Below are 22,435 nucleotides of genomic sequence, written 5' to 3' on the forward strand. Positions count from 1 at the left end.
ATGTATAGACATAAGGGGTTTGCTTATAAACATCACGAGTTATCGCGATTTTACGAAAAAAGTGTTGAAAAAGTTACTTTTTGCGTTTCTATTTGTTTCGTCGTCCGTGTCTGTCGCGGGTGACCATGAACGGCCATGCTCAACGACGACCAACATTTTCAAAACTTTTTTTTTTCGTAAAATCGCAATAACTCGTGATGTTAATAAGCAAACCCCTTATGTCTGTGCATCAAAATTTTTGTAATTGTCTGCTCTACAACTTTGTAGAACATTGTTACACTCTAAAAAATTACCCTGCAAAGTTAGAAAAAACGTGAAATTTTAAAATGAAAATTTTTGTTCTAAATGAAAAAATGACCCTTCTGGGACAATGTAGATTCGAAAAGTACATTAAATTTCCCATAAAATGACATGTTCCAAAAATTTTTACAGTCGAGTAACGGAAAATGGGAGAATTTTTAAAACTTTTTTAATGTTTTTTTCGATGAAAAATACGTTTTTTCGGAATTCTGAGTACGCCATCAAATCGGGCGTCTAATTTTACATAAAAGTCCCTTTGACACCAAATTTCTATCTCATCAACGTTTCAGGCTGCAAATTATTGAAAAACACCTCTTTTTTCGCATGTTCAAAAATGGAAGGAGTCGTACCGCCCCTCCGTCACGAGATATCAAAAAAAGGACCTCGGATTCGTGAACAGGGACAAAAGTTACCCCTTAGGACAAAGTTTCACGCAAATCGAAGAGGGGTCGAGGCAACTGCTGTGTGAGTTGGCGGAGAATTACCCGTAGGAAAACTGTACTTATGAAAGGTGCAGAACAAAATGTTTCAGAGCTGTTTATTTATTTTTTGCTTGGGCACAGTTTCTGGATCAGCATGATTTGATAACTATAATCAAAATTTGTTGATTTTTTCAATCATGTTGATTAATTTGAAATGAGTTAGAATTTTACAATTGTCAATATTTTGCATTGCTTTCAAGTTTTCACAAATGAATCAACTTTTAGAAATTTCATAAAATTAAACTTTAATTAAAACAAAGCATTGTCATATTTATTTGATCAAATTGATATAATAATTCATTTGGTTTGAATTGTTCAATTGAAATTCAAATAAAATTTAATTGAGTTAACATTTCTTCTAAAAATTAAGTTAGTTTCAGCATAAAAAAAAAACATTTTGAAGAACCATGCTTCTCCATCCATCATTCTCAATAACGGCCAATTACATGCTTATTTTCAACAACATTCTACCGGGAAAATGTTAAAAACTTTTGTCTCGTCGCTTGTAATCGTTTTTTTCTCTTCAATTTTCTCCAACTGAGTAATATAAACCTTGTCTCTGGATTCATTCTACACGTTGAATAAATAATAACGAAACATACAATAAAAAAAGCTCGATATGATGATCACTTCGGCAGAAACAATTTATACTAAATGTTTGATGCTTGTTCCAATTATGACCTTTTTGTTTGCCGAACAATTATTCCGCTGTTGAATGAGGAAGCGAGTAAAAAAACAATCGCCCCTTGGGAAGTTCCGTCGAAGTTTATTATTTTTGCAGTATCGATGGGTGCAACGCTGGGAATCGAAAAACAAAAGTTTGCGGTGGGCAAAAGTATTCCAGTTTTACTTTTATTGTTTTTTTTCTCTACTTTTTTGCTTCTGTTTTTCCTTCTACTTTTATTGTTCCTGACTTATTGCTCTCACTCGTCCTTTTCTTCTTTATTTCTTTTTGTTTTGCTCCAAACAAGACAATCCTTAGCTTATTAAATTGTTTGTTTATGTTTTATGCTTGTTTACTCTGCACACAAATACCCGTTTGCTGGTTGCCCGGCTTTCTCATAGCTTCACACTTTGCCGAAAAGAAAGAAAAAAAAAACACCCAACTGCTGATTGCTTCCACCTGCCAGGATACGATGCTTTGCCCCTTGCGTGCCCTCCCCCTTCATAGCACAGCACGGTCTGTTTTGCCTCCCGCGAAGAATTCAAACTCAATAAAAATTTCAATATATTTTCACGCACGCCACGCCACGCTCCGATCCTCCTTCTTTCCACGCTCCAGCCCTGGGAAAAGGGTGTAGAACGGTCGTCGTCTCGTCAAATTAAATTATGCTTGGGGTGGTGTTTCCCAGACCTCACGAAGAACAAGGTTAGAATGCCACCCCCTTGGGGCACCGTTTTGTTCAATATTTCCATTGTGTGTATTTCTTTATAAGTTGGATATAGGGGTGTATAGAACTGAAATTGATTTTTTCGACCTTATTTGAACATTCGCAATGCATGACAAAACATTTGTTTTGAACTATACCAAACCAATTCTAACCATTCTTCAATTTGTCTATAAAAATAGCAAAATCATGGAACAAAATCAAAATATTTTTTTGTTTGTCAATTTTCAAAATCTTATTGTGTTATTATTGTTTCTGTAGAAATGAAAATAAAGTCTACAATATTTTTTGTTTATTTCTGGAACATGGACACTCTAACAAAAAAATTAAACTATTTAAAACTTTTCCAGCCATTTCACAATTCAAATTCTTGAAATTCATTATTATCATTCAGCAATTCCCCACGAAAACAGCATGGAAAAAAACAAAAGTCCTCGGATCGGGCTCAAAATTTTTCTGGGGGTTCCCTGGCCGAAATAATTAGACCCGATGTTTTTTTGTTTGGCCATTAGGGTGACCTACGGCGTGTTAGGGTGGTCTGAAAAATTGCCATTTTCGTCGATTTTCGCAAAAACCACTTTTTTCGAAAAATCATAACTCCTCGCTATTTTAACCGATTTCAATTGTCTTAAGTTGGCCTTTCAGAGAAAAATAGTAAGAAGTTTCAAAAATCTAGCCTAACATATGGAAAGGGCGTATGAAACTTTAAAATGCCGTTTTGACGGTGTCTGGACCAAAGATCCTATGTCTGGGAATATTTTTATCGGATTCCCCGAACATTTTTACGTAACCTACCAAAATATGGGAGGAGTTCATTAACAGGATTCCGAGATATGATTTTTTGAAAATAAAATCCGTGTTTTTCGACGCGCCGCGCGCAAAAACCGGAAAATGACGAAATTGGCAAAAAACCCACTTTTTTCACTAAAACTGCGATAACTTTAAAATTTCAGCGATGACCTATAAATGTTTGGGTACCAAAATTTTCCTAATTAAAAGACGCAACTTTTTAGTGAAAAAAGTTGTTTTTTTGCCAATTTCGTCATTCTCCGGTTTTTGCGCGCGGCGCGTCGAAAAACACGGATTTTATTTTCATAAAACCATATTTCGGAATCCTGTTAATGAACTCCTCCCATTTTTTGGTATGTTTCGTAAAAATGTCCGGGGAATCCGATACAAATATTTCCAGACATAGGCTCTTTGGTCCAGACACCGTCAAAACGGCATTTTAAAGTTTCATACGCCCTTTCCACATGTAAGGCTGGATTTTTGAAACTTCTTACTATTTTTCTCTGAAAGGCCAACTTATCATCTTTCATTTGCGTATAAGACAATTGAAATCGGTTAAAATGGCGAGGAGTTATGATTTTTCGAAAAAAGTGGTTTTTGCGTAAATCGACGAAAATGGCCATTTTTCAGACCACCCTAACACGGCGTAGGTCACCCTAATGGCCAAACAAAAAAATACGGGTCTAATTATTTCGGCCTGGGAACTCCCAGAAAAATTTTGAGCCCAATCCGAGGACTTTTGTTTTTTTCCATGATGTTTTCGTGGGGAATTGCTGCATTATTAAATTTGACGGTTTCCTTATTTAGGATCAACCATTTCTAGCTTTTAGAACTGCATCGTAAGAAAAGGATTTTTCAACAAAAACAGTGAGTAAAAACGTGAATAAATGAATTCACACATTTTTATTGGTACCGTCAACAGGGGTGAGATAAGGTCATACAAATTTCAGCATTTTTGTATGACCCAATCTCACCCTCCAGACCCAATGTCACCCCTGATGGCGGTAATATTACTTTTTCCTGACATAAAATCTGTAAACATTCTTAAATGTAATACTACCATTTTCATGCACGTGTTTTTATGAAAAAACCCTAATATTACCTCTTTTAATTCACATTTTTTTTTTCATGTGTCATTTCGTATATTCCACATCAATTGAGCTGAAATTACATCGAAAAAGTAATTTTTAAGTCCCCTAAAACCATACATTTTTAAAAATTTGCTACAAATATTTGAAACAAAAATACTCTATTTAACTCCAACTGTTTTGAGATTTTTCACTAATTTGCAATAGGGTGGTTCAAATTTGGTAACCCCCTGAAAGATCGACCCATTCTAAATTTAAGCTCATTCTGACCACGGGAACCCCTTCCTGTCAGCCCTTAAAGTTTGTATGGGGAAAATTTTCAAAATGTATGTATGTATGAACAGTACTATAATTTAAGATTAAGCTATTATGCCAAACCAAGTATTCCGAGAAAAACGCGTTTTTGTGGCCGTCTCCAAATCTTCGTTACGGCAATTCTAAAGGGGAGTGGGATATTTGCCGTTTTGTTTTTTGCATCGGCCACCATAACTTAACAATATTTCAAAGAAATATAAGTTGCGGAAGGTGCGTTGGAACATCTCATATCACATAGTGCAAAAATCTTGATTATGCCAAAAGTGGATAATAGCCGCTTTTCAATGATGGGCAGCGCAGCTGTTTAAGTTGTTTACCAGCAGGGGGCACAATAGTTGACCGATCCTAACCAATTTTCAGATTTTCCTGAAGATACCATATAAATCGAAAATTGGGAAAAACGGGATACAATCAATTGCGATAACTTTAAAAATTTCAGCGATGACCAATACTTTTTGAGTACCAAAAGTTGCGTCTTTTAATTATAATTTTTCAGTCTTGAAACTATTTTTCCTTGAAACACCAACTAATCACCTTTTATTTGCGACCAACACAGCTAAAATCGGTTGAAATGACGCGGAAATATGATTTTTTTTGAATTTTGCAAAAATCGACAAAAAATACCACTTTTGGTCCACCCTAATACGGCGTAATGGTCAAACAAAAGATTTTTTTTGGCCAGGGATTCCCCAGTTCAATTTTGAGCCCGGGAACTTTTGTTTTTCCATGCTATTTTCGGAGGAATTACTGTATTATTTGGTAGACTCTTAGAGTCGGTTTCGTAAAAATGGTCATTTTCAGAAACTTTGTAGGCTGATGATGAGTCTGCACAGTTAAAACAGTGTAAATTTGCAAGGTGTAATTTTGCAAGGTTGAATAATATTACCTCTTTAATGTTGTATTTTACCTCAATTTAGACTGTGGTGGCATTATACAAAAAAGTGGTGAAATTTCATACATTCAGTGCTAAAATAACACATTTTTTTCTGACAAAAATAATGTACCCCTTCCCACATGTAATAGTACCATGATTTTTTTTTGCTGTGTTGGCTTCATCCATAAAGTATTTCACGCTAAAATCAGCCAAAATTTACTATTGAATTGTTTGAAGTTTCGATAAGTAGTTCAAAAGTTATGTTTAAAAATGTGTTTTCACATAAATCCGGATCTCAATTATATGCATGTAAACGATGTCCGGATCCATCATCCGACCCATCGTTGGTTAGGTAATCGAGAAACCTTTCCAACGAGTCCACAACATTGAAGATCTGGCAACCCTGTCTCGAGTTTTTTTTTTTTTTTTTTTTTTTTTTTTTTTTTTTTTTTTTTTTTTTTTGTGTTTAGCAATAAATAAAATTTTTTTTTTTTTTTTTTTTTTTTTTTTTAATCATGTCTTTATTGAAACAATTTTAATTTTACATTTTACATTTTCCCAGCACGCAACTTTCTATTCCTTCTTTCTCCTACCTTCTATATCTAGCAAATATTTAAATGCACTCCAAAGTTCTGCCTAACAAGTTCTCTATTGTTCCATCTAAATTCCCGTATGCTTTTCTGGAAAACGAACAAGCTAAGGACGGGAAATTTACCCACACAGTAAGCGACATAATGAGCAGATAACCACACCGCTGCTTTCTGTAGGGGACAATTGTCTTGGATACACCAGGACAAGACGTCTTCAATTCCAACCATGTTTACCCCATATCTAATTCTTAGAATCTGTTGAACCCATTCACGGACTTCTTTGCCAACTTTACATTCCCTAATTCGATGATAGTTTGAATCCACAAATCCACAAAAATCGCATAATTCGCTGTCTACTCTTCCTATGTTATATTGAATTAATTTTCTTTTATTTGGGATTAGATCGTTGAACAATAAATATAATTTGGATTTATCATACGATAGCAAAAAATTCCTTTTAAAAACTTCCCACAAAGGTGGCCACGAAATTTGATAAAATTCAGTTTCAACTCGAGGCTTGAAGTTATTCTTGAAAAGCAAAAATCGGTACAATGACTTGGTGCTATTCAAATTTTCCCCATCCAATTCTTTAGCTTCAAGAATCCAATCTTTCCCGTTTCTAGTCAACCGTGGCAAAAATTTAAAGTCCAACAGGTATTTTTCATTGCCCAGTCGGTTCAAAATATTTCTTATAAAAAGAGATTTACATTTTTCCTCGGGATCAATAAGACCCAGCCCTCCCCGGTCAATATCCAAGTAAAGTTGTCGTCTATCCACGCGGAAAATACAAGATTTCCACAAGAACATCCCAATTACTTTCCTTATTAACGCAATATGCTTGTTTTTGGGAGGAAAAACCTGTGCAAGATACCATAATTTTGACATCAGAAAAGTGTTAACATACCAAACCTTATCCAATAAACTCATTGCACGAAAATTGTTTTGATTTATTCTATATTTAATGCTACTAATAATATTTATATAATTGAATTCAATTGTTTCACTCCATGTGCTGAAGAAAGTTATACCTAAAAGTTTTAATTCCCTAACTTCAGTGACGGGAAAGGGTCCTCCACGACACTCGTTTAACCTAAGAAAGCAAGATTTGTTTAAATTTAATCGTATTTTCGAACAATTTGAAAATGAATTGATAATACCTAAGACAGTATCAAACTCTTCAGAACTTCGAAGAAAAATATTAATATCGTCCGCAAATGCAATCACTCTAAGGATCTTATCGTAGGCAAGAACCCCGAGCACAGCTTGATCTATTTTACGTATCAATGGTTCTATATAAAAAATAAACAGTAGCATGCTCAATGGGCAACCTTGCCTTACTGAAGATTCTATTCTAATTTCATTTGTCAAAAATCCGTTGTAAAGAACCCTAGAGGATGCTTTCCCGTAAAGCTTTTGAATACATTGAATAAGAGTTTCTGGAAGTCCAAATTTAGCTAAAACCTTCCATAAAAAACTGTGATTAACCTTATCGAATGCTTTTTCTAGATCCAAACTTAATAGAATTCCTTTGAACTTTTTACTTTCTACAGATCTTGTTACTAAACGACGAACGTCGCATAAGTTATCAATACAAGATCGATCACCTACGCAGGCACTCTGTCCTGTCCCTATCAGGTCACACATGTATACCTGAATTCTGTTGGACAGAATTTTTGTCAATAATTTGTAGTCTGTATTTAATAAACAAATAGGTCTAAAATTACTCAAAATAGCTGCGTCTCCCTTTTTCGGGATCAATGTGACTATTCCACTAGAAAATTCCTTAGGAGGAGTACTTTCTCCTTGGAGATACGAATCTAATAAACGACAAAGATCATGTTTCAATATCTCAAAGTTGGTTAAATAAAATTCATATGTTAGGCCATCTGGGCCAGGTGATTTCTTGCGGGTACAGCTTTTCAACGTTTTGGATAGTTCTTCGATGGTGATTGGACGTAGAAGGTCTATTTTTCCTTGATCTGATAAACTTTTACAAATTGAGCTTAATGAATCATCAATTTCAGTCTGATCAGAGTTATCGATGCAACATTTGAACTGTTCAGAAAAATATTTATGAATTTTTTTACCGAGCTCCGCATTGCTGCAGATTAATCGCTCGCTGGCATCATCTTTCAACTGAAGCCCAAAGGTACTGCCACGGTGAGTGTGTCTGGATAAATGGTAAATGGTCATTTTCTCTTCGGCTGTTATAGAATCCGCAGCAATTTTTTCTTTCAAATTTTTAAGACGATTTTGTTCCAAATCCATAAGTTTTGATTTAATTACCTCAATTTCCCCATCATTTGTCTCTCCTCGCGATTGCTTTTCCGATAATTCTTGCAATCTCCTAAGAAGTACACCTTTTGAGTTCCTAACAGCTTCGTTTAAACGCCAACTTTCTCCTTTATAAAAACTTTTTACTTTCACTTTAAAGTGAGAGTTCCACCAAAAACTTAAATCGCGCGCATATGCATTCCTTTGTTGTAATTTAATATATTCTAATTTGAACCGTGCACTTACGTCACTCATAGCAAGAAGTGTTGGATTAATCTTCCAGTAACCTCTGCCACGTGTCGGTAATTGATTATCATTATATAATAATTTAATCACAACTGAATGGTGATCTGTAAAAGCTAAGGGATGTGTTGTACAGTCCGTCACATTTTCAAGCAATCCAGCTGGTGCATAAAAACGGTCCAGTCTGGATGCTGAATTCCCTCTAAAAAATGTAAATTGATTTGCTTTCCGCGTCTTGGCAATGTCCTGTAGGCTCAAAAGATCCACTAAATTTTTTAATCCACTCGAAAAATTATTTTGCGTCCCTTTCGTGTCCTTAGCATCCAAAACACAATTGAAATCCCCACCGATAAGCGTAAATGCGCATTTTGGTTTGTTTAAATGAATCGTCAAAGCTTCCGTGAATAAATGGTCCCGTTCCTTACGCATGTTGTTTCCAGAATGAGCATAGATATTGATCATATTTACATTGTTAACAATGACTGATGTTATTCTTCCGGACAAATCGAGTATGTAATCTGAGAACTCCAGCGTCTTTCTAATTAAGATAGCTGTACCTTTTTTATCAGAACTGATATTAACTAGTGCATTGTGAGTATAAACAAAGGAAAAATCTTCATAGCTTACCTCCTGCAGAAACGCTACATCGATGTCGTGATTCATTATAAAATCTTTTAACAAACCTTTGTTAGCTTTACAGTTGCTGCTGTTCAAATTGATGGTTGCGATCGTATATACAAAATTCATAATCAAACTAGTGTTAGTAATCTAGTGTTAGTATCGACATATTGTTGTGTTAGTGAAAAGTTTGGGTTAGTATTGCTAGTTGGGTGTTAGTAAATCTTATGGCTTGTGTTGGTGTTAGAAGGCGGGTGATAGAGATATTCCCATTCCCCCCTCCCTCACTTCTTACCCCTCCTACGGCCCCCCTCAGACACAGCCCGACTTCGCGATCGTGATCGTCTCTCCTGCGAGAGCAGCAGATCTTTGAGAGTAGCCGGAACAATAAATTGTTTACCCCCTCTCGTGTCAGATCCCGAGGTATCTGGTACGCTCTTTTTTGGGCGACCTCGCTTTCCCTTCTTCTTTCCCTTCCCCTTTTGTTCCGACCAAGCCTCAGCATTCTCCATTGTTTCGTCGCTTCGTTCGTTATCACCCGGATTGATGATAACCATTTCTGAGTCTGCCACTTCCCGCATCTCATCCGAGAACAACGGATTGAGCAGCAATGCGCTCTGTTCGTTGGATTGCTTACCCGTAGACTCCGTCTCGCCCAACTCCCCAACATCCGCATCAGATCGACCCGAAGCCCCGTCCGTAGAACTTCCATTCGCCGGCCTATCTTCCAAGCTCTCCTGATCCGGAACAACTTGAGCTGCAGGCTGTTGGACTGCCGACTCCTGACCAGCGGGCTGTTGATCCGCAAGGTCGCTTCCGTTCCCCCCCGTTCCCGCCTCCTGGCTTCCTCCCGGCTTGTTCAACACCACCATAGTTGGCGTTGGTAGTGGAAGAGCCGCCGTCCCGTTCGTGACAATGCTGGCAAACGATCCCTCGCTAGGCTTGGTCAGCACAGTGAGTCTGCCGTTTACAGGTTTCCGGTTTGGGCAGTTGGCCTTCAGATGGTCGAGTGCTCCACAGGCAAAGCATTTGTTTTGCAAGCCATCATAGTAAATCCTAGCTTTCACGTGTTGGATGTTCACTTGTGCTGGAATCGCTGCCGTAACTTCCATGTGGAGTCCGCGAACCCCGTTCCAGATCGGAAAGCCGGTCTCCACTGGAAACCTTTCTCGCACCATCAGCTGAATGGTGCCGAACTTGCACATGGCCGCAGAGATCTGCCTGTCGTCCACTTCGGGCGGCAACCCAAAGATCCGGACGTACTTAAACGTGCCGTTTGCGGCCGTAACATTGACCCACACCGTCGTACCGTCGTCATACTCAAAGTTGACCCTGTTCCCAAGCTGCACCAAGGCGCCCTGCATTAGCTCGTCCGATTTGAACCGGATGAAGACACAAAAGTCATCCCGGTACATAGCGCTGAGCACGTCGCTCGTCCACTGCTGCTTCGTGAAGAATTTGAAGACTTCTCCATTGTTCGGGTTCCTTGCACCAGCTCCGAACCGGAGCTTGATGGTGTTCTCCCTCTTGGGTTCCATTTCGGCTGCTGCGAATGTTCCGAGTAAAGGCAAATTTGCTGGCAAACAATGCCAGCCGGACAATGTCCGACACCAACTATTCACAACAATGTAGTATGCGAGAGCGACTTGAAAAACACGTCTTTGTCACTTGAACTCTGGCTGTGAACTCATGTTAAGACCACTTAAGTGATATTTATGTACTTTTTTGAAGCCGGGTCTCACTTAAATGCATGTAAACGATGTCCGGATCCATCATCCGACCCATCGTTGATTAGATAATCAAGAGACCTTTCCAACGAGTCCACAACATTTAAGATCTGGCGACCCTGTCTCGAGATATGACCAGTTAAGTGATATTTATGTACTTTTTTGAAGCCGGATCTCACTTAAATGCATGTAAACGATGTCCGGATCCATCATCCGACCCATCATTGGTTAGGTTATCGAGAGATCTTTCCAACGAGTCCGCAACATCGAAGATCTGGCAACCCTGTCTCGAGTTATGACCACTTTAGTGATATTTATGTACTTTTTTGAAGCCGGATCTCAGTTAAATGTATGTAAACGATGTCCGGATCCATCATCCGACCCATCGTTGATTAGGTTATCAAGAGACCTTTCCAACGAGTCCGCAACATCGAAGATCTGGCAACCCTGTCTCGAGTTATGATCACTTAAGTGATATTTATGTACTTTTTTGAAGCCGGATCTCACTTAAATGCATGTAAACGATGTCCGGAACCATCATCCGACCCATCGTTGGTTTGGTAATCAAGAGACCTTTCCAACGAGTCCACATAATAGAAAATCTGGCAACCCTGTCTCGAGTTATGACAACTTAAGTTATATCTGTGTACTTATTTTTCTGGACCTAAAAAAATAGCTGAAATATGTGTCCAAACCACTCATATTACCCATTGTTGGTAAAAAGTGAGGAAGGCATCAACCACACAGGTGGATTAAGTTAGTTTTTCAGTCTAATTTGAGGTAAAATTACATCATAAAAGAGGTAATATTCAACCTTCGAAAATTGCAGCTTCCAAATTTTCATTATTTTTTACTCCTGTTTTTTTTTATACTTGCTTCATAATACACAGTGAAAAAACATTTAGAATTGTTGACAGATGTTGTGTCAGAAAAAATCAGTTATATTAAGGCGTCATCGATAAAGTATGTCACGCAAAAATCGGCCAACATTAACCCACCCACCCCCTCCCCTCTTATGTCACATTTTGTCACGCAAGGTTGAATCCCCCCTCAAAAAGTACGTCACATTTTGCCAGACCCCTCCCCCCCCGCCTGGTTTTCGATGGGAGTTTTTATAGTTTTCATTTCTTTTAACTCTCATAATTTTTGTATTTTGACAATTTAAATAAGAAAAAAAAAAGTTGCTTAATTATTCATTTTTGCCTTCCTCACCTCACTGAGGCAAGGCTATAAAATCACTCAAAAAATGAACTTCTTAAATACGACTCCTACACAGAAAAAAATATGTGAATTTACTCGACACGGAAAAAATGAATCACATGTAAACTCAGTTAATGTAAACTTGAGATTCGACGTAAACGGTTGAATCACACGTAAAATCATGTTTTTACGTATAATGTGTTGCAAATTTACATCAAATTACATTTAAATTTAAATGTTTAATGACGTGCAAAAGTGTTACATCATTAATGATGTAACATTCAGAAATATTTTTTTGTGTATAGATATACCTTCACGTATACCTATCGACTCAGAATCAAATTCTGAACAAATGTCTGTGGGGATGTGTGTAGACATGATTTTTTTTCCACACGATTATCACAGAACTGGCTGTACCGATTTTGGCCGGATCCGCCTTATTCTGTTCGTTTTGGGGTCCCCTAAGACCCTATTAAATTTTATTCTGTTTTGTGAAGTACTTTTAAAGTTATGTCAAGAAAAAGTTTTTCTGTAGCTACAAAAAAGGGTGATTTTTGCATAACCTCAAAGGCCGGGTCTTTTTGCTTTTTTGACTTTTTGACCACGCGGGGGATTGGCAGCCACACCCCCTTGCATGCGTATCGCCCGGTTGCCACATCGCTTAAGCAGTGTCTGCGTCTCTTCTGGAAAAAATCTGTAATAATTATGTTGCTGCATCATTTTGTCTCGACAAACATTTACACTAACTTTTTATTGAAATATTTAACTCATGAGACTTTTCACCTTTATTTTGAAGAGTTGGTAAATAAAAGAATGGAAAATTGCTGTTCAAGTAAAATCAATAATTTAAAAAAATCAAATGAAAAAAAATATCAAAAAAAAAATCTTAAATTAATTTGTAAATACCACCTAAAATACAACATGAATCCGAGGAAGGCACCAACCACCTTAAGGTGGATTAAGTAACGTTTTTAAAATAAACATTGCATTACAAAAAGAAACAGTTTTGTATCTTTTAAAAATTAGAAGACCTGGTGAAGCATTGAAAAATCTTGAAAACTGTTTTTCACAGCTTTGAATCTAATAAGTTCAAACCATTTATAGCAGTTGCAAAATATTGAAGTTCCAGCTGAATAAAAAAAATGTGACTATATAATCAATTAAAATGTGATACTTCTAAATAATAGTAAGCAAACAATTTTTTAAATGAGGATTTTATTCTCGATTTAATTTAATTGTGTACATTTTGAATTAATATTACGCAATCATTAAAAAACGTAGTGTGACGTCACAGTCTCGTAAACCCCCCTCCCCCCTTAGTCACATCTTGTCACACCTACGATAACCCCGCCTCCCCCCTAAGAGCGTACGTACTTTATGGATGATGCCTTACCTCTGTAATTGTATATATTTACATTTATTTATTTGTTATTTTACTGACTCTGCTTTAATTCATGTTAAATTACAAAAAAGAGGTAATATTCTACAATATTTTGTTTCAACCATCCAAAAAACATTTTTTTAAATTGTGTAACCATTTGTATTTACCATTTATTACCATAAAATCGTTTAAAAATATTTTGAATTTTAAAAGATTCCTATTAATTCCAAATGTTCAAATTCAAATAACAAAAAAATGTCCATTTGGATCTAATTGGAACGGATCCAGTTCTGAAAGTTTCTAATCAAATGAAAATCATAAGTCTTATAAAAAATATCCAAAGGCTGGTTCATTTTAATGTTATCTAAAACCTAGTTGTGCTCCCCTCCCACTCAAATTGACAAACATGATCCTCTGTAATTACTCTTAGCTTCAAGAAAAATGTAATTACAAAAGCCGACTCGGTTCCAACCAGGTCCCAGTACCAAAATGGAACTAATAAAACAATGTTTTGAGAAAAAACCTAGAACAACTTTGTTCTAAGAGACATAATATTTAATATCCTGACCACGACCCTTTTTTGGATGTCATATCGAAGTTTCAAATGACTTTCATTCATTTTGTTTTAACTTTACCAAAACTAAGACAAAAACATACATTCAGGGGTGGGTTGACTGCAAATTTGTGTGTTCTTCAGCCTCTGAAGCCGTTAGGGGTGGTGCACATCGTCCGAGATGTAGGTGTGGTATGAGACTTTGACTGTGGAGTGGAGTGGGCGGTGGGTGGTGTCAAAAGTGGTGGAAAAAAGGGGGGGGATGGTAATGTTAGCGGTCTGACTTTGTTCGCCATGAAAAAAAGTGTTGTTGGAATAATATTTCACACGCGGGAAATGTTTTGCATGAGCCGCTCCCCTTTCCAGCGATTCCGTGCGTCACTCTCAATTTTCACCCTAATGTTTTGATTTATTTCAGCTGATGGTTTGGGGGAAATGTGATGACGTGTGGGGGTGTTTATTGTTCGGCAAAATTGAAATTCCCAATCGCAAAATATTCAACTGATGACACTCGAGCAGATTTTTTTCCCCAGATACCGGATTTAATTGCATTTGTGCTGAATTCGATTGAAAACCGGTGAATGTAAAATTCTTTGGAAGGGAAGTCGTTCGGTTTTATGTTACGACAAACAACAATCCGGTGGACCGGCTTAGGAGTCCCCTTCGGGGACAAAAGAACTGAACATGGATTCAAATTCACAAAGGACGAAAGCTTGGCTTTTTTTTCAAGAAGGGATCAATTTCTACATCTGAGGGAAGTGTCGAGTCTAGAGGATGAGATTTAATTTTTCAAGATGATTCCACTTTTTTTTTTTCAAATATTTCTGAAAAGATTAGCAAAACCAAACATTTGAATGACGACGACGACAACGGTTTAGTGACGATGATTGGTGCTGGTGAACTTTTCCATATTTGTGTTACTGTGTGTGTGTGTTAGTTTGTGTGCACAAATGTGGATGGTTGGAACGAAACTTTTTTTTTCGCAAAACATCGCAAACGATTATGAAGGATAACTTTACGCCATTATGAGTTTTGGGATAATTGCTGGACTGATTAGATTTCTCTCTGGTGAGGCTGCTTCTGACAAAATTGGATTACAATTTTCAAAAGTTTTTCAATTATGTCGGCAAGTGCGGGAGGAAAAAGAGTGGAACAGGGCGATGAACGTATGAAAATCTTTTCTAAATTGTCGCTCTAACGTCTCGTCAACAGTATCAACACTAGTGTAAATGCATCGACTCTGGTTTTCTCCAACTAGTAGCACAAAAGTGGTTCTGTTTTTTTTTTGTTTCTGTTCTACCGAGCTGCTGTCAGAGCTCCTAGTTGAGATATGACTTCAAGTTGCAGTTTTTGTTTTTTTTTTAATTGTCGTATCGTTTTGGTTTAGTCAGTTTAGATTTACTCATTGTTTTCGTTTATTTTAGTGTTTTATTTAACCTACTCGTGAACTTTTTTTGTTATTACTTGTTTGTTTGTTTATTTTTCGAATGGAACTAGGCAACGAACATTCTAAACGTGGGCTGTACTTGGTGGCGTTGGGTTTGCAAAATGCTAGTCAGTTAGAAAGAAATAGTTGAAGGGGACGAAACGAGTCAGATTCGTAGAATTACGCAAAAGTTTAGATTAGCAGAGAAGGAGTTCAAAACGGGGGGAGTGGAAGAGTCGAAACTTCAGACGATTTAAAGTATAAAAATTAGTTACAGCGTTCAAATTTACAGGCAAATGTACAGGTGGTACACCAAATACCGAGAGTTTGAAGATTGGTTTTACTTTACAGGGGAGACACCAAAAAAGGGGAGTACTTTTCGTCGTTTTAGTCTATCCTACAATATTTAATGATACAAAATTTGGCGTTATTCTGCTTAATGTGGTAAACACCGTTGCTTGTTGTCACTTTGTTGTTTTTGCTTATTATTGTGTGACTTACCTGAACATTGCCGCTGCAGTTGCTAGGGTGGAGTTAGTACTGAATTATTGTTGTTTTTTTTTCTAAATGTTTGTCAAAACTCATAATTTTTGGAACGGAAGCTGATATTTTAATAATCTTAAACTTGTGAATTGGAGGAAAAATGCGTAAGATGATGGAAGTGTACTTTATTATCAAGTCATTATTCGAATCGGCTTTTTTGTATCTTCTAGGTCAACACCGACTTAAACAGTGTTTACCATTTATTTCATGTATTTAATGTATAAGCAAAATTATCAACGAAAAGTGAGTAATTCTGTGTCAATTTGTAAAAAAATCATAAGGTATGATGATTTTTATTTAAATAAAACAATGAGTATTTCCTTACATTTTTGCAAACCGACTTTTCTAGTTTTTATTTAAATATTTCGTCTTTACACACGGAATAGTGTCAGATAAAGAAATTTTGCATCAGAAATGTTCTGATCGATTTGGTATCTTCGGCCAAGGTTTAGGTTTTTACTTTTTGATAAAAAATAGGTACACGGAAAACACATTTTTGATTCCTTAAGGTTACTTTTCATTCGCATTCTCTTGGAGATGGTGATCTAAGTGTTTAAGTTTACTTAGGCTGTTACAAGTTTTATTGAAAGTTTTTTGCAACCCTTCCACCCCCCCCCCCCCCCTCCTCAAATTTGGCCTGAAAAACAGGGGGCAAATTTTTTTTTGAAAAACTTCAAAATTGCAATGGAAATTTAAGTGAAATCAGCTAAAATTGATTTAAAATGCATTCCCATGCGTTTGAGATCATTTTTAGTATGTTTGGGTTGATTTAAACATCTTCAGAGTTTTTGAATATTTGGGATGTTTAGCATCGCAAATTTTTCTACGATTATTTTTTTTGTTTTGACAAAATAAATGAACATTAGACTGATAATTCCATTCAAAGGGTGTTTTTTCAGAAATGAGAATATTTTTGAATACAGTCCAGACTCGATTATCCGAAGGCCTTGGAAAAATTTAACTTCGGATAATCGAATCACGAAAAAATCATTTTTTCCTTGCCTAAGCTTAAGTATGACCCCTAAACTACGTTAAAGTGATTTAAAACTTCTGAATCCAAGATGGCGGCCAATATGGCGGTGTTGAAATATTGAAAAAATGCATTTTATTATTTAATAGGCAATCAACTATTCAAATTTGACTAAAATGGGGTTGCAGAACTCGAATTTGATGTTTAAAACAAGAAAAAGAAAAAAAATGTTCGTGATTCGATTATCCGAAGTCCCATAATAAGAGCAGTTCTCTACGAAATCGGTCTTTTTAAGAATTTTAATTTTTGTATTTTTAATCCGACTGAAACTTTTTTGGTGCCTTCGGTATGCCCAAAGAAGCCATTTTGCATCACTAGCTTGTCCATATAATTTTCCATACAAATTTGGCAGCTGTTCATATAAAAACGATGTATGAAAATTTAAAAATCTGTATCTTTTGAAGGAATTTTTTGATCGATTTGGTGTCTTCGGCAAAGTTGTAGGTATGAAAAAGGACTACACTGATAAAAATGATACACGGTAAAATTTTGTTGGTGATTTTTTATTTAACATTTTGTCACTAAAACTTGATTTGCAAAAAAACACTTTTTTATTTTTTTTCATTTCAAAAAATTGAAATATTGGTTGCAAAAATATTTCAACTTCATTTTTCGATGTAAAATCAAATTTGCAATCAAAAAGAACTCTAGGGAAATTTTGATAAAGTGCATCTTTTTCCAAGTCTCACCCAAACAACCCACCATTTTCTAACGTCGATATCTCAGAAACTAATGGTCCGAATAAAGCATGAAACATTCGTAAAATTTTCCGATCTTTTCGAAAAAAATATTTTCAAAAATTTTGAAAATACATAAAAATGGCCTTTACTTGAAAACGATGCACCTTATCAAAATTTCATCGGTCAAAGATTTTTTGCACAACCTCGAAATTTCTGAAAAGTTGGCATTTGATGTCCTCTAAAACATATCAAAAAATGAAAAAAATAAATAAAAATAGTGTTTTTTTTTTGCAAATCAAGTTTTAGTGACAAAAAATTAAATAAAAAATCACCAAAAAAAATTTTACCGTGTATCATTTTTTCAGTGTATCCATATCCATACCTACAACTTTGCCGAAGACACCAAATCGATCAAAAAATTCCTTCAAATGATACAGATTTTTGAATTTTCATGCATCATTTTTGTATGGACAGCTGCCAAATTTGTATGGAAAATGGTAATTAAACTTCTTGAAAGAAAAACATCTTCGAATGAATTGGAAAATTTTCTACAGTTTTTCCAAGACTTTGAAAAACGTAATTTATCCTGCAATTTCCAACTGACACCATTGGTTCGATTTTCAATGTCAAAAATTTTAACTCTTGTGAAATTTGCTAATCATAAATCGACCACAACTTTTCAAAATCTACAAATAGATAATAATCCTAATAATTCACTGCGGAACATTTCGATCCCAAGTTGAATTTAGGCCATAAAAATATTTTTTTGAAATGATTTTGACAACATTTTCGATATTTTTCAAAAACCCCATTTTATCAAAATCTCTGGAACAAGATTTTGTATCTTTACATACAGAAAATTCCTGAATATTAAAAAATGTGTATTATGGAAATGCAACTTTTAGTGAAAAAAGTTGAATAAAGAAATTGGTAATTTTGTTTAGAATGTAATTTTTTTCTAATAGTCCTGATTATAATCTACAAATTTGCCAATGACACCAAATCGGTAAAAAAAATCCATTTCAAAGTACAGATTTTTATATATTCACATACCAATTTTTTCCCAAAATCGTGAACAAGCTTTCATGAATTTCGAAACCTTGAAACCTTGTTCAAATTGCATGGTACGCTTTTGAAAAAACAAACGTACCATGAAATTTGAACACTTCTCAGTCAACACAATCGAAATTCTTCAATGGAATTCAAATTGAATCGTTTACGAATTCCGTTTCAAACGCAACAACGTATTCCGTGTACGTACCGGTTGTTGCGTTTTTTTCAGAATTCCAATTCAATTGACTGGGTTTGTTCGTGCAGTGTGCGCAGTCATTTTTGTCAATTTTGGTAGGTCAGTGTAATTAGCGAAAATCTAGAGAACTTCTCGAAATACTTCCATCATCATTACACAAATTTCTACCTTTTCGGATAAGCTCGGGGTGGTGATGATGTTACCAAAAAACGTAGACCATTGTCGAATTTTAACTATACTATTACAACCTTCTCGATGCTCCGTATCGTCGACCCTCGTGGCTGTAAGAATCCATAACAAGCTTTTAAGGCTCCACCACTTCGATGACCATGGGCACCGTCGTCGTCGCCACCCCGGACGATAGATCGCCCGCCCCGACGTCCATCGTCACTACCCGCTCGTCGTCGTCGCTGTTCTCCGAGATTGGAAATTGAAGCTTGTCGGCGTCGCCGCCGTAGTTCGGCATCAGGATGCACACGAAGGCCCGGCCGGTGGCGTTGTCCCGCGGGTGCAACGTCACCGGCAGAAAGCGATCGGTGGACCCCTCGACAAAGGTGGCCAGCCGCTGGAAGACTTCCGGGTAATGCTTGCGCAGGATGACGCCCCGCTGGCGGAGCACGGTCTGGATGTTCTGCGAGACCAGCTCCCGGGCGCGTTGGGTCGTTTTGGACAGGATGTTGAAGGTCAGGATGAGCACCTCGGTGGTGGGCTCTTTCTTGGCATTTGGACGCTGGGAGCCCTCGGGGGAGTTGCTGATCTCGCTGAGAACCGACCGGCACAGCTTGAGCTTGGCACAGCGCGACACCAGCTGGCGTTCCCACTTGACCGGTGCGGTGGCATTACCCGGAGCTTCCGACACGACGCAAATCGCCACGTAAATCAACATCTTCGAGTCCGGCTTGTACTCCGTGGCCAGTTTCAACAGTTCCGAGTACAGCTCGGGGCCCATCTCGGCCGGTAGCAGATCTGGCCAGCGGACGTACGACACTTCCCCCAGACACTGAAAGCCCTGCTTGATGAACGAGTCCGCGTTCTCCGGACTGCGAAATAGTATTCTAACAACACCCCGTCCTTGCGACAAGTACCCGCGCCGGGCCAGCACACTGAGGTGGCGCAGGGTGTCCGCATCGTCCTTGCAGGTGGACAGCACCAGCCGACATAGGGCGGAAATCCGCGAGTGAAGACACGCCTTCCGATGGCGCTCCCAGTGTGCCCTCCGGCACTCCCGCGAGCAGTACAGATGGGAACAGTTGTGGCAGCTTTTGTACGACTTTCGGGCTTCCGCGATCGTAGCCACGGCGTCACACTTTGGATAGCGACACTTGAGAATCTCCCCGCCGGTGTGACCCTTGCCGTGGACCACCGACGAAGCCCCCGTGGCCGTGTCACACGAGTCCAGTGACACCCGGCGGCTGTTGGCGGTTGCGTTGGCGTTGGCGACGATGCTGTTGCTGGCAACACTGTTGATGACCGACCCGGAACCGCTGTCGTTGCGCTGCCGTCGGCTGGCGTCTCCTTCGCTGCGGCGCCGCGTTTGGACCTGCTCGATCTGCAGCGTGTGGTTACTGGAAGCTGTGTGACGAACGAGTCATTGAAGGGTAAGGGAGGCAGGTTACAAAAGTGGGCTTTTCAGCTACGGCGGGGAACTGACTGCTGTAGTTATGCCAGGGGCGGTGCAGGTGAAGAGTTGGGGGGGGGAGGGAGGGGTTTCGGAACAACATCGAATCGAGTACGAGAGTAACAAGAAAAAGGAGACATAACAAACGTAAAGAACAACATCTGGAAGGGCTGGAAAACTAATGACGAATCCAACTCGGACCATAACAGTGGGGAACGGTTCAGGGTCTCGATGCAGGAACGGAGTTTCCATTGCTGAGTATTGTTGTAAGCTTCATGTTTCAGCATTGCGATGTAAAAATCGAAAACAAAAAATAACCCAAGTAACATTTTTTCCCAGGAGTTCTACAAGAGCTCTTCAAGATAGCTACAGCATAGCAGTTTAGACCGCGGTAGGATTAAATACTCTTCAAGTACTCTTCCAAACTCCTGAAGAAGTTGCTGTAGCTATCTTGAAGAGCTCTTGTAGAACTCCTGGAAAAAAATGTTACTTGGGAAGATAAAAAATTTGGCAAAACCAATATCTGTAACCAAAATAAGTGTAAACGTGGTTTATCTATGGTCCAAAAGGGTCAGAAGTAATCTTAAGATTATATTTGGGTAATTCTCTACCAACTCACACGAAATCGGGAAAAGTTGCCCCGACCCCTCTTCGATTTGCGTGAAACTTTGTCCTAAGGGGTAACTTTTGTCCCTGATCACGAATCCGAGGTCCGTTTTTTGATATCTCGTGACGGAGGGGCGGTACGACCCCTTCCATTTTTGAACATGCGAAAAAAGAGGTGTTTTTCAATAATTTGCAGCCTGAAACGGTGATGAGATAGAAATTTGGTGTCAAAGGGACTTTTATGTAAAATTAGACGCCCGATTTGATGGCGTACTCAGAATTCCGAAAAAACGTATTTTTCATCGAAAAAAACACTAAAAAAGTTTTAAAAATTCTCCCATTTTCCGTTACTCGACTGTAAAAAATTTTGGAACATGTTATTTTATGGGAAATTTAATGTACTTTTCGAATCTACATTGACCCAGAAGGGTCATTTTTTGATTTAGAACAAAATTTTTCATTTTAAAATTTCGTGTTTTTTCTAACTTTGCAGGGTTATTTTTAAGAGTGTTACAATGTTCTACAAAGTTGTAGAGCAGACAATTACAAAAATTTTGATATATAGGCATAAGGGGTTTGCTTATAAACATCACGAGTTATCGCGATTTTACGAAAAAAAAGTTTTGATAAAGTTACTATTTGCGTTTTTCTTCGTTTTGTCGTCCGTGTCTGTCGCGGGTGACTATGAACGGCCATGATCGATGACGACCAACTTTTTCAAAACTTTTTTTCGTAAAATCGCGATAACTCGTGATGTTTATAAGCAAACCCCTTATGTCTATATATCATTTTTTTTGTTATTGTCTGCTTTACAACTTTGTTGAACATTGTTACACTCTTAAAAATAACCCTGCAAAGTTAGAAAAGACACGAAATCTTAAAATGAAAAATTTTGTTCTTAATGAAAAAATGACCCTTCTGGGTCAATGTAGATTCGAAAAGTACATTAAATTTTCCATAAAATAACATGTTCCAAAAATTTTTACAGTCGAGTAACGGAAAATGGGAGAATTTTTAAAACTTTTTTAGTGTTTTTTTCGATGAAAAATACGTTTTTTCGGAATTCTGAGTACGCCAACAAATCGGGCGTCTAATTTTACATAAAAGTCCCTTTGACACCAAATTTCTATCTCATCACCGTTTCAGGCTGCAAATTATTGAAAAACACCTCTTTTTTCGCATGCTCAAAAATGGAAGGGGTCGTACCGCCCCTCCGTCACGAGATATCAAAAAACGGACCTCGGATTCATGATCAGGGACAAAAGTTACCCCTTAGGACAAAGTTTCACGCAAATCGAAGAGGGGTCGGGGCAACTGCTGTGTGAGTTGGCGGAGAATTACCCATTTCTAATGGCGTTCGCATACTAATTCAAATTTTGAAAAAATCTTCCGATTAAATTTTGTATTTTGGCTTCAATGAACGTTGTTGGAAATTCAGAGATCGTTTATTTATGAGCTTGC

General features: G+C 37.6%; 1 protein-coding gene across 5 annotated transcripts in view; it reads right to left on the minus strand.

Annotated features, from left to right (window-relative positions):
• Positions 1–18,717: 18,717 nt before the first annotated feature.
• LOC120422610 (uncharacterized) overlaps positions 18,718–22,435 on the minus strand; it is a 280,146-nt gene continuing 276,428 nt past the window's right edge. Inside the window, exon 10 of one of the 5 annotated variants that reach the window (XM_039586100.2) lies at positions 18,718–20,322. In XM_039586100.2, the coding sequence (XP_039442034.1) occupies positions 19,055–20,322 (1,268 nt within the window). In that variant the 3' untranslated portion in view covers positions 18,718–19,054. The remainder of the gene's footprint in view (positions 20,323–22,435) is intronic. The other 4 variants (XM_039586101.2, XM_039586104.2, XM_039586105.2 and 1 more) reach the window with 4 other exon arrangements.

This window comes from Culex pipiens, chromosome 2 (genome assembly GCF_016801865.2).
Source record: "Culex pipiens pallens isolate TS chromosome 2, TS_CPP_V2, whole genome shotgun sequence".
Taxonomy (NCBI): domain Eukaryota; kingdom Metazoa; phylum Arthropoda; class Insecta; order Diptera; family Culicidae; genus Culex; species Culex pipiens.